Source organism: Bombus vosnesenskii, unplaced genomic scaffold (genome assembly GCF_011952255.1).
Source record: "Bombus vosnesenskii isolate JDL3184/JDL3185 unplaced genomic scaffold, Bvos_JDL3184-5_v1.1 scf7180000013349, whole genome shotgun sequence".
Lineage (NCBI taxonomy): Eukaryota > Metazoa > Arthropoda > Insecta > Hymenoptera > Apidae > Bombus > Bombus vosnesenskii.
The window spans coordinates 1,068,185-1,081,313 of record NW_022882985.1 but is presented as its reverse complement, the minus strand read 5'-3'; the positions used below and the strand labels follow the sequence as shown (position 1 = coordinate 1,081,313).

The 13,129-nt window shown below is 32.9% G+C and overlaps 2 protein-coding genes across 2 annotated transcripts; one reads left to right on the top strand and one right to left on the bottom strand.

Annotated features, from left to right (window-relative positions):
* Positions 1-449: 449 nt before the first annotated feature.
* On the bottom strand, positions 450-12,927 carry LOC117236564 (sorting nexin-14-like). Its single transcript, XM_033499639.1, has 9 exons — positions 12,669-12,927; positions 11,246-11,489; positions 10,557-10,946; positions 2,679-2,991; positions 2,398-2,553; positions 2,152-2,276; positions 2,009-2,070; positions 1,042-1,886; positions 450-960 (listed from the first exon to the last, which is right to left on the bottom strand). Exons 1-9 carry the CDS (start codon positions 12,788-12,790, stop codon positions 557-559), a joined length of 2,661 nt encoding a protein of 886 aa, XP_033355530.1. The 5' UTR covers positions 12,791-12,927; the 3' UTR covers positions 450-556.
* On the top strand, positions 7,995-9,932 carry LOC117236566 (cysteine-rich venom protein 6-like). The gene is made up of 3 exons (XM_033499641.1): positions 7,995-8,061; positions 9,552-9,676; positions 9,762-9,932. Exons 1-3 carry the CDS (start codon positions 8,010-8,012, stop codon positions 9,855-9,857), a joined length of 273 nt encoding a protein of 90 aa, XP_033355532.1. The 5' UTR covers positions 7,995-8,009; the 3' UTR covers positions 9,858-9,932.
* Positions 12,928-13,129: the final 202 nt, after the last annotated feature.

The following is a 13,129-nucleotide window of genomic DNA, read 5'->3' as shown; positions in this document are numbered from 1 at the left end:
TTTCAGATGAAAAAGATTCAACTTGGATGGTCCTGATGGGATAAAATATTATTTTCATGACACAAGAAAAGAGACAATGTCAGCAATTCGGCGACAAATGGGAGGAGGCAGCGTGATGGTTTGCGCAGGCATCAAGAATTAAAAAATGCAATTGTGCGCGAATGGGATACGTTAAGCCAAAATTACAGTCACAAACTATATAAATCGATACCAAATCGTATAATAGAAGTAATAGAAAATAAAGGGGGATGTACCCATTATTAAATAAGTATATCTGTTTGATAAGTAATTATGGTTAATTATAATTTATGTTGATTATTATTTTCTTATTGTACATGTGTTATCATCTCGTCCTTAAAATAAAGCAATTTTTTTTTGTTACACACTAAAACTCATAAGGTTTTTAATTATTCTCAACGAACCGCATATCCTGAGCTCATAATGTTTTAATATTAAACGATACAGACGAAAAACTTTACACGTGTCATTGAGAAATTAAAAGTAATTATCTAATCTTTTTGACGAGTAGTGTATGTATATTTCATATGCATACAAGTTAAACTGTAAGTTCTGGAAATATATTTATCAAAATCTGGTCCAGAAGAACATATGCCAGATGCTTATTAAGCGGTGCATTTTGTAAGGAGTCCAAAATTGAATCCATTATTTCAATCCATGGCTTATAAAATACCATTAACCAATAAGGCAACAAACCATACAATCCTGTTTTTGCGATTTCATAGTAATTCCGGCGATTCACTTGAGATGAATCCTTCTTCTCACACAATACCTTTGTGTGCAGAAGTTTTACCACGGTCGCTGCACGACCACCGCTTAGAAGTTTTGCTAAAGCGTTGTAGAGTAGAACGTTGACATATGGATCTATTTTCGCACGCGATGATGAAGCAATCATCCATAGAACTCGATCAATCATCGATGGAACTTTCAGTAACCTCACCACTGAAACAGTAATACTCACTAAACTCTATTTATACAAGAATGAGGCACACGTTATAAAGATTTATAAGATAAAACATTTACCAGCATCTACAATACAGAAAGAAGCACCCTTAACGTGAGAACGTTCTAACGAAGGGGAAAGTAAAGTTCTAAAATTAAGATCCAAATCAAGATTGTTTCCAAATACTCCAAACTCAAGATCACGACGTCCTTTTTCCTCCGTTTCCTGTACAGTTGATTCATTCGCTGGTTCAACTCCAATATCAGTATATTCATTTTTAATATTAGTCGAGGCCAGAAACACTGCCAGAAACTTGTCCAAATTTTGACCTTTCTCTTTTCTTAATTTGTATGCCATACTTTGATACAATATACCAATATCTGGCGTGCTATAATTTGTAAAGTAAGGCTTCAAATTTGGCACAGTCAAGAAATTATACAACAACTCGCTACTCCTGAGCACTGGTTTTGATAGTAATTTTTCCAGAAAATCTTCATATCGTTGTTTATTAATAGTACATGATGAATGAGGATTCTTTCTTGATGGTAATGGCGAGTCGCTCAATTCTTTGTCACCATGAAACTCTGCCAATCGTGTTCGTAAAATGTAAAAATCTTGATCACGACGTAACACAGTCCAGGATTTTCCTTCGGAAATATTATTGACAGCGATGACATAATAATATAATGTTTGATTATCTCCAGTTTCAATGTGCGGAATATTGACTCGCCATGTTGTTAAATTCCTGTGGGAACTGTCATCGGAATATTTAATCTCGCTATAAGAACGGGAAGGGTAATCTATTTCCTCGCCTTGATATATATCTTGATATGACATCCCGTCTATGGTTGATAATCTCAAAACGTCAATCTTCGGAAAATGATTTCCAATCTTTGAGGATGCATTTGCGGATCCACTAGTAACGCTTTAAATAAAAATTAGACACATTTTAAGATATAGGAAGTAAAAACTCGCCTAATTATTTTGAGCAGCGTATAACGTTGGCAACTGTACATGTTATTATGTCTATAAGTGCAAAAAGATTACCTCAATCGTGGTGACTGCTTAACTCGACTTGGAACTGGTTGTCCGCATAATAAATCATACAACTGTAACGTAAAATAAAGAAAGAAATATTACGAGAACGGTTATATAGGAAATAAAGAACAATTGCTTTTCGATTTTCTTACTTGATAGCTATGATGGAAAGATGGTAGGCAAGTAGATTCTAATAAAGCATGGGCTTCTTGGTGTGCTTGATAAAATGGTCGTGAAGTCCTCATTTCCTGAATTTTCTTTGGACCTCTTTCTAAAACTGGAAGTGTTGTTGACGTACAATGTAAGAGCTGGATATTTTGTAGCATGTTATGTTGATAATATATAAATATAAATTGCGCATGTATTACAGGTGAACTCTCAAAACGAAGTATTCTTACTTTGACATATGCCCATGGATATATCTCCTGGTAAATGTAAGTATTCTGGGCCTTCAGGATCCAGATATGTTGCATACATATTTTGAATATCTGTGTACAAACTACTTTCTGCATTCGAACTCATTTCTGGATTTAACATACGCTTGCTTAGATCATCTGGAAATAGATATATGTATTGGAATTCATCAAATACTTTTACTACAAAAAAATTTTATTTTTAAAAGGAACATTTAATCTGTGCTACTATTTTTATCTATCACTATGTATAAATATGTATTTACCAATGTCTAAACAGAACTGAAAGAGATTCATAGGGCCATTCTCTTTGATGTGTTGCATAAACATGTACAATAAACGAGGATCATTTAAAACTTCATCCAAAGAGGGTTTCAGGTGATTCTGCGTGTTTTTTGGCATCATTGGAATGGTCATCCAGCATTGCAACATCGGTACATTAACTGCGTCCACTTGGTTAGAAATTGGAACATCGCGATGAGTTGATAACGCGACTAACGCATTTATATTGTCTGGATCAGCAATCGCGTCTATTGCTGGCAGCAAAATCCAATTGGCCAAAATTTCTCGAAGTATGACCTGAAAGTAAAATACAGATTTACACTCCCCATTCCACTCTAATCATTATCATCATCAATAAAAAGGAATATTTTATAATCACGCTCGCGTTGAAATTTTTTATAGCTGATTACACTAATTTCAACAACAAATTTTGTGCTGAAAAAAGACATCGTTATTCTAGCTTCTTCCGTTTACAAAAGAGCTACATGAGTATACAGGGTGAGTCAGCTAAGAGTTGGAGCTAAAATTTGTTCGATACCATCAGTTATATTGAAAAGTGTTTCAGATGAAAGTTGAGTGCCTGCAAAGAGGACATATTCTGATGTTAGTTTTTCTGCAGGTGGGCGCGTGAAGGTCACGTGAAGGTCACGTGAAGGTCAAATTCGCTTTTTTAAATGAAATCATACATTTTTTAATACGCTAAACAATACAAATCGAAATTCTTTATGAAAAAAAGCTATTAATCTACTTGTGTCGAAAAACTATTAGTTTTGTAGATATACCAACTTTTATTTTGTAAAACTTTTCGCATGAAAGACAAGGGAGGACGTCAAACAGTTACTCAGGATAGTGTCCATGATAATATATTTTACATTTTTCAATATAATTAATACTAATACTATATAATTAATACTGATATATAATATAATAATTGATACTATACATTAAAACATTTCAGCTTTCACTCTTAGGTGATTCACTCTACGTATATTTATGCAATATCAGGAAAAAGAGTACAATAAACAACCTTTTAACTAAGCATATACTTATTGATACTAGAGTGAGCAATAGGAAAATATTGAGAACATAAAAAACCAGAAAAACTCATCGGATAAGATCGTCCGGGAAACAGAAGGAAATAAAACCAAAATTCTATTGAGAAACCACAGGTTAGAAGGATACAATGACGGAAATGAAAAGAATAGAAAAATGTGTAGATTTGATTCGCAATCTTTTTTCTATCAATTTACATTATTAAATTCAATCCTTTTAAACATTCTGATAGCTATGAAACGGGACTCCAAAGATTCGCTTAATATTTCTTCCCTCATTATTCCTTTCACCAAGATCCTGTAATTTTATAAAATCGACAGTAATTGAAATATTTGCAGTAACACTATGATAAATTATTGTACTCGATCCTTGATTGGCCAAAGAATTGATCGATTTGAAACAACTAAGAAATGCAAGAGGGTGTGAATATACGACATTCATCGTAAAAGTGGAAAAGCCGGCTCGATACGTCTGTCACCTTGTAAAACAACCATAAAAGTTAGCACCGCGTTTAATGAACAGAAAAATTGATATATCTGAGTGGCAACAGGGCTGAAAACATTCACACAGGTAAACCCTATAATAAAGATACAATTAGCGATTCGATAAAGCCTCGCATAAATAACGACCAACTATCGAATAGTTTATCACGTCTTGTTATTTATGTGCACGTGTTATCTTTAAGGAGCATACCCATGCGATTAAATACGTGTTCTATGATAGAAACTGTAATATAAAAATCGAGAACATCGGAGTCAACTTGTCAAAATCGAAATAGAGTTGAAAAGGCGTAAAGCAAACGAATATACTCGATAGAAGTCACCATGCTTGTACTTTCTCTGCTGGTTGTCACGGTTCTTGGCATTTGTAAGTATTCGATATACGTTGATATATCCTTGCATGGAAATTGGATCATCTTCAACATTTTCCCTTTCTTTTTTATTTTTATTTTCCTCGAGACAATCCGAAACATATATTCCTCTCGTTATTTTGACATGAAATGAATATCATAAGTAGTGTGTATAATGATTTTCAACGAACAAATATATAACAGGACAGAAAAAAGAACTAACGTTATAATAATTTCAAATAAGAATCACCCAATTGTGCCATTAGTTACGGACCATTCTGTATATTATTTGCACTGAAACTCCTTTATATCCTCAAATATTTATTAACTAAATATCCTTTTTCGTAAAAATTCCCAAAAAAAAAAACTTCGATGCCAAACCAGATTGTAGGAAAAATGAACATGAACACATATGTGGATCACTTTGCGAGCCAACTTGCGATAGTAACGGTTAGGATCCGAATCCTTTATTGTACCCTAAAATCGTAAATGTTCGTAATTATTATTATTACAATATCGATACATTCACGTCATAGTAGTATCTATATTCTGACAATGACAAATTATATTCTGATAAATTCCTTTCAGGTATGCATGCAAGCTCACTAAAGGTTTTAGGCGTGTAGATGGCGCTGTCCGAAACAAAAGGAACAAAACATGAATACCTCTGGATGATTGTCCGTAATAAACACGCGCATTACTTATAATTCATCCGAATTGATCAACTCCATTTTTATATGAGGTTATCACTCTCGCATTATCCAGGTACAAGATTAGTATTCGATATACATATAAATTTATAATTTTATAACTCATGGGAAGATAGCATAAATAACAGAATTCCAAAAACATGTTATGTAACTGAATTAATGGAATGATCAGCATAACATTTCTGAGTATTTATAGGGTGAAGTAACTGTTTGTATTATATCTGTGTATGTGTCAATAAAGAACGTTCTTAAAGCATATTTAATGTTTATTAAATAAAGATGAGCGATTTAATAAGAAATATTTTCTTAATCCACATATAGACAAACATACATAAGAAGAAAAATGTCAGGAAGTGGCAAGGCAAAAATGGGGAAACTGGTTTTTGAACATTTACCTACTCACACGCTAAAAACACTGGCTAAATGTATGCATAAATCACACACACTACACGCATACGTCTGAATCGTACAAATTCGACTATACAACCTCCACGTGATCTACGTTGGATTATTCTAATACCGGCGGCACACTTTTCATCCAAAATTCAATAAAACGGCGAAAGAAAATCGTACATCAACTTTACATGAGTCGTTGTAAAAGGAATACCCCAATCTTCAAGTCCGTGATGATTCTAGTCGCCAAAAAAATTGTTAATGCCTGCAGAATCTATTGAATTTGACACATTTTCGAAACGGAGAAGCATCTTCGCTATGCCACTCTGCCACATGATACAAGAACTTTGTGGGATAATTAAAATAAGTGTTCCAAAAGTAGAAGCTTCACGCATCAAAACGAGCCCGGAATGATCGTCGTATGTTTTCTAATTACGAAGTTAGAATAGTTTAAATATCATCAATTTTTTGGCGAAAAACCAGCGTTCCTTTAAACGCACCAGTGTATTTTCGTACCGATCCTAGAAAGGCTGAATCTTTATGTGCACACCTAATTTCTTTACTGTTCTAGGCTTTGAAAACATGTAGAGAAATGTTGGGTTACTTATTAAAGTCTTTGCTACATTGTACAACTAGCTTCTAGACAAAAGATAGTTACAGGTTACAAGTGTATGTGTCGTGGATAAATGGATGTAGTAATATGTTATCTTAGGGTTTCGATTGTTCAGTTTTGACGCACTGGCAATGGGAAACCAAAAACAGAAGTTAGGCCGACTTGTGCATTCTTTTGTCTCACCAACTTCCTAATTCTACTGTGTCATATCATCGTCTCCTCTTGATTTTGTCTTTCTCGCTCTTACTACCACCATTTCTTTCTTCGCAAATTATTTCACCTTTGTTTCATTCTTTCTCTCTATTTGTCTTACTCCTTTTATTACCACGGTCTTTTTCCTTGATTCTCTCTTCCTTTTCTACTTTTTCCATTCCAGCTCCCTTCTTTCTCCCTTTGGCCCACTTCAGCCTTTCCTTTTCCTATTCCTCTCCCCATTTATTCGTTTCCTCTTTCCATATTCTTCTGTCTTCCATCATCTCTTCCCTCCATTCCTCCATCTATCTTCTTCTCTCCTCCCTTGTCTCCTCTTCTAGCCCTTTGATCTATTCCGCCAAGTATTCTATCTCTCACCGATTCATCTCTCCTTTCACTTCCCCTTTTGTTGATCTCTCCTTTTTTCTCTCCTCCTTACTGTCCAAGAATCTCAACGGTTTACTTACCTCCTGCCACCTACCTACCTACCTTCGCGCCACTTCAGTGCTCTCTGTTCTTTCTAACCTTACTATTGTATTCGCCTCATACTATTCTCCTTTCTTCTTCTGATCTCGCTCTCGCTTTTCTGCTATCTCTATTGCTCTCTTCTTTCCTCCGCCTCTTTCCTTCCTCGCTACACCCGTTTGCTCATCTTTACTTCTTTGCTTCTGTATTCCTTTGCTCTCCAATCTCCAATTCTGCACGTGTTTACCTTACCAGTTCTTCTATAACTGAAAATCAACTCACAAATTCCGCAGGATTGATGATTGAGTCGAAAGGAAACTTTAGCTCGCTTCTTACTGCATCTTACTATATTGCTTCTTAATTAAAGAACGTGGCACGCAGTCACACGATGACTCTTCGTGATGTTCTCATGATTGCTCCGGTTGCTTATACCTGTACCGTGAAAATTTTGACATGGGAAAGAATTAATTTCCTCAAAATGTTTGGCAAACATCGCTCATCGAATGTTCTCACGGCTCAGTGCTAGCCGTGTCTTCCGTATCGCTTCAGATAAGGGATATTCTTGACTAAAAGGCGCTTCTGTTCTCTGTGTGTATTTGCAGAAGTTCTAGGCCGCAAGTGCAGAAAGATATCCTTCACCCAAACACACACACACACACACTCGTAAAAATGAGAAAGCCGGCTCAATATGTGTGTCACCTTGTAAAAGAACAACAGTCGTTATCTCCATGTTTAATGAACAGGGAAATTGGCATACCTGTATGATAAGATTAATAACACTGACATGGCTAATCTTATAATAAATATATAAATAATGGTTTGATAAAACCTTACATAAATAACTACCAACTGTCAAATAGTTTATCAAAATTTGTTATTTATGCGAGCGTGTTATCTCCAAGGGAAAGACACGTATGACCAAATATACGTGTACTATGAGAGAAACTGCAGTATAAAAATCGAGGATAACGGTGTCAACTTTTCAAAGTCGAGGAAGAGCTCAATAAGTGTAAAGCAAATATTCTTATCAGAAGTTACTATGTCTCGATGCCTAGTAGTTTCTCTGCTTGTTGTCATGATTCTTGGTATTTGTAAGTATTTGATATACGTTGATTTATCCTTGCATGGAAATTGGATCATCTTCAACTTTTCCCTTTCTTTTTTATTTTTATTTTCCTCGAGGCAATCCAAAACATATTTTGACATGAAATGAATATTACAAGTAGTGTGTATAATGAGTTTCAACGAAGAAATATACAGGGTGGTTGGTAACTGGTGGCACAATCGGAGAGGGGGCGATTCTACGCGAAAAAAGAAGTCGAAAATGTAGAATAAACATTTTTCGTTTGAGGCTTTGTTTTCGAGAAAATCGACTTTGAATTTTCGCTCGGTACGCCTGCGGTACGTTATAACGGATCTCACTGTAGATCGTTGTCTCGATGGAAAAATTAAAAAAAAAATTAAAAAAAAATTTTTATTCTATATTTTCGACTTCTTTTTTCGCGTAGAATCACCCCCTTTCCGCTTGCACCACCAATTACCAACCACCCTGTATAATAAGACAGAACAAAGGAATATTAGAAAACTAAAGAACTAATGTTGTAATAATTTCAAATTTTGAATATATTCTAACCTTGGAATATCTATGGCGTTAAAAAAAATATTTAAATAATTTAAGAACATATATACCAAATATAGTTAGACACAATTTGACATATTGCTTTTTTATCTAAGCAATTACGTTTCGTATATTCTTTGCTATTGTAACTAATTAATATCCTTTATGTAGTATAAAGTGTTTACATATTCGTAAAGAGAGGCGAGTATTTTTTTGACTGAAGATTTTATTGTACAAGGTGACCCGTAATTGGTGGCACAGAGTAAATTTAGTATAGAGTGGTTCTACGAGAAAAAATAAGGGAAAAATATACAGGGTGGTTGGTAACTGGTGGTACAAGCGGAGAGGGGGCGATTCTACGCGAAAAAAGAAGTCGAAAATGTAGAATAAACATTTTTCGTTTGAGGCTTTGTTTTCGAGAAAATCGACTTTGAATTTTCGCTCGGTACGCCTGCGGTACGTTATAACGGATCTCACTGTAGATCGTTGTCTCGATGGAAAAATTTAAAAAAAAAATTAAAAAAAAATTTTTATTCTATATTTTCGACTTCTTTTTTCGCGTAGAATCACCCCCTTTCTTCTCAAAAGAATGTTTTCTCGAAATCATTTTTTCAGGAGATTTCAATGTCACCGATATGTTTTTGAATAGAATTCTATATCTCTCCCGACATAAAGATCTTACTACTTTTGTATAGAGAATAAAAAATATACCGATGGCCTTGAAATAGCTTAACTTTGTTCTCAGAAGTTCTCATATCATTCATATAAGCATATAAACACAAATAAGGTAGATATTTAGATGATCTCATTTAATTGAGACACTCTGTATATCATTCGGACTGAAACTCCCTCATATTCTCAAATATCTATTAATTATTAATGTAATTTTACGAATTCTGTGGGAGGGTCAAAATTATATTTTTTTCATCTTCGTCTATGTTATTCGTAAATACCCGAAATTAGATTCAATCCAAGACTCAACTGCCGAATCAGAATGTCCAGAAAATCAACAAGGACACATATGTGGAACACTATGCGAGCCAACCTGCAGTAATCCACAACCAAATCGCAAGTTTTGCCCTCGAATCGTGAGTGTTCGCAATTATTAATTATTAATATGATATCAATACACTGCATCACAATATTTGTTTTCTGATAATAAATTCTTTTCAGGTATGCAATAGAGCCACTAGCGGCTGTAGGTGTGTAAAGGGCACTGTTAGAGACACAAACAGTTCACAATGTGTGCCACTTGATCAGTGTTCGTAATAAACACACGCATTATTTGTAATTGATTCCAAATGATCAACTCCATTTTTATATAAATTTATTAACTTCACATTATCAAGGCACAGAATTAGTATAAGAATTTTCAGAAAAGAAATGCTATTTTCATAAATGTATCATCTTATAATTTATGAGTAGGTAGCATAAACAATTGAATTCCAAGGTGAATAAAATACAAATTTTATGTATTTTAAATTATGAAGTTGATCAGCATAGTTTCTGAGAATCCATAGAGTAGTGAATAGAGTAACAATTTATATGTGTATACATCAATAAAGTAGTTCTTAAAGAATATTAAATATTTATTAAATAATGACGAGCGATTTGATAAGAAATATTCTCTTAACCCGCATATGGACAAATATATTTTTACACTGACCCTAGAAAAATTTAGTCGTTTATGTCCACGCCTAATTTTTTTACTGTCCCAAACTTTTAAAAAACGTAAAAAATTCTGCGATGCTGATTGTAATCTTTACTATATTGTACAATCAGTTTTTAGTCAAACATTTAAAAGTTTTCACAGGAAGAATAAAAATTTGCTTTGAAGGAATTCGCAAGTGAAATTTCGTTTAGGGTATATCATAAACAATTTATGAAAGAGAAATTCACAATGGTCTTCTCTTAATAATCATTAGTTTGATCTCATAAACGTTTATAAATAATTCTACAAGAGCTTACCTTGTTGTTAGTAGACACATGGATGGCAGGTAATAAATACGGTATAAACGCTGTTACAATTCCTCTCAGATAATTCAGCTCTGCCTTACGCGAGTAACTCGCTGGATGTATCTCACGACCAAAATGGTCGATCAGTTGATTTCCGAAACAAGATGTATCCGACAAATCCTTTATCTTTGTGCGTAATGTTTTCCAATCTTGAGCATGTTGCAATATTAGAGGTATTAAATGGTAAAACACGACATTGGACACGTCTGTGCGAAGCAACCGAACTGCAATATCTTTCGTTGCAGTAGCTGTGGCCAAACGAAGCTGTTGTACGAACGCTTCGTTCGTCGAAAAATCCGAGTACCATGCGCAAACATATTTCTGCAATAAATCTTCCAGAAGCTGTGGAAACAAATTCTATATCTATTCTTTTTTTCGTTTGATATATATATACGAAGCGTGACAGTAATTAAATAGGAACTTTATTTGTTAATTTTTGCCGAAAAGTTTTAAGGTAAAATGGAAGTGCAGTTACAGAAACCCGATTAAATTTCATTACAGCAAAAGATAAGAAAACAAAATTGCCGCAAATTTAATTATTACAAGGATGAGAGAAACGAAAGCAAAATTGTTGCAGAAATAAAAGGAAAATTAAAAAATTAAGAAACTTTACGAAGCATTGAATTGCAATGATTAATTACTTGTTCTAATGCATGGTCAAGATCCTTCGGTATTTTCACTTTCGTCGAATGTGGTAACAATTTATGTCTCTTGCAGCTATTATTACTGCAAACGCTGCACGGATCCTTGATTTCATAGGTTGGATTAAAACTATCGCTTATTGCATTTAAATTCACGAGTGCCACGCCGACATACTCTAATATAACGAGCCCATAAAAGACACTGGTTATATAGAGACAACACACGATAAGTATCCAAATGAAACTGAAATTCGTAGATAAATCAGGCAATTATTATATTCTTTAATCGAATAATTTAATAATTTAAATTAATTCTGTAATGTCTCGTAAACTTGTCGCTTATTATATTCCTTATTTTTTATTAACAAAAGAATTAATAAAATGTGGAAGGATTTCAGCTTTTGACGCTGTGACAATGATAGTAAATCTACCACTAAATCTGTACAGTCCATTACGTTCAAAAAAGAACTTAATAAATCTTTCACAATTTCTATTTGCGTCAAAACTGTACCAAAGATTATAAACTGTTTAGTTAACGATTTAGGTAAATGAATAATTGTACAGTGTAGCTAATAACTAGACTGTGGATGTTTATGCATTTATGAAATGTTTAAAGATGTAAAACATTGCAGAATATACTATATAAAATATGCAAAGTAGAGCGCATACTAGCATGTATATATTGAAAGAACTGGTACAATCAAAGAAATATAAAAAATATAATCAAAAATAATAAAAAACAGATTCTTCTTGAAAAAGCTGCGAAAATTTAAAATCATCTAGAAAGTAATGGAATGTACAAGTTAGTTAATAATGTAAAAAATCAGAAATTGATGTAGTTCTTCTTCCAAATAAACCCTACAATTTCATTAATCATTATACGATGCCAATAAATCTTAAATTCTGCATTATATTACATAATCGATAAACTTAGCTTAACAATATTTTTGTAACTAATGATATTATTATAATTATCCATTGTAATCTTACATTTTTTATCTAATTCGTAACAGGTTGCTCATCATACAAAATTATGTATATACTTGTAAATGCACAAATGTATGCATATTATTACCAATTGCCATACACTAACTTGTTGTCCATTATGTTCAATTACATATAATAATATAAATAACAAAAACTGTTAAATATACAATTTATCATTTATATAATTGTATAAAATCTTTATACAAACACAAATAGTATTTCTTATGTTCACTTCTATAATAAAAAATTACAACTTTAAGAACGTAGAATGATATTTTTACAATAATTAAACACAAAATTACATAAAACTAGAGATGCTGTAATAATAAGATAACCTGATACCAAAATAACAATAATCAAAAGACGTAAAAAATAAATGATTAAAATTAAACATATAATTTACTAGTAATAAAATATAAGTATTTAAATCACTTACCTTTTAAATACGATCAAAATAAACGCAATTAGTATGAAAAGAGTCACAGGAATTATTATATTACACACATTAATTATCGTCTTACAAAAGTCTTGCACTTTAAAGATAGACACAAATGCCATTATTTTATTAAAAATTCTTCTTTCTCGAATTATGATAGAACATTGTAACCAGAGCAAAAAAGCACGTAAACATTTCCAATATCAACGAACTTCAATACGACGTTTTGGCAGATAACTCAGTATTAAGAAACCACGTGACAAAAACATTCAATCTATATATATATATATGTATATTTAACTTCGCAAAATTACGAATACTTAGCACATAGATAGTTTTAATTTTAAATATTTCTTTGTTTCTTAAATCACGTAATGTAACTATTAATAATAAGCAAATATCTTAAGCTTTCTACAAATTTTATTTAGAAAATTTTATTAAATTATTGACATTTATTTAGG

Excerpts from the sequence above, each read along its gene's own strand:
- LOC117236564 (XM_033499639.1), bottom strand. The coding sequence starts at position 12,790 with ATGGCATTTGTGTCTATCTTTAAAGTGCAAGACTTTTGTAAGACGATA. Across the intron at positions 10,947-11,245 it reads TTGACCATGCATTAGAACAA|CTTCTGGAAGATTTATTGCA; the intron begins GTAATTAATCAT and ends TTGTTTCCACAG. Across the intron at positions 961-1,041 it reads TTTCTGTATTGTAGATGCTG|TGGTGAGGTTACTGAAAGTT; the intron begins GTAAATGTTTTA and ends TTACTGTTTCAG.
- LOC117236566 (XM_033499641.1), top strand. The coding sequence starts at position 8,010 with ATGTCTCGATGCCTAGTAGTTTCTCTGCTTGTTGTCATGATTCTTGGT. Across the intron at positions 8,062-9,551 it reads TGTCATGATTCTTGGTATTT|ATTCAATCCAAGACTCAACT; the intron begins GTAAGTATTTGA and ends ACCCGAAATTAG. Across the intron at positions 9,677-9,761 it reads GCAAGTTTTGCCCTCGAATC|GTATGCAATAGAGCCACTAG; the intron begins GTGAGTGTTCGC and ends AATTCTTTTCAG.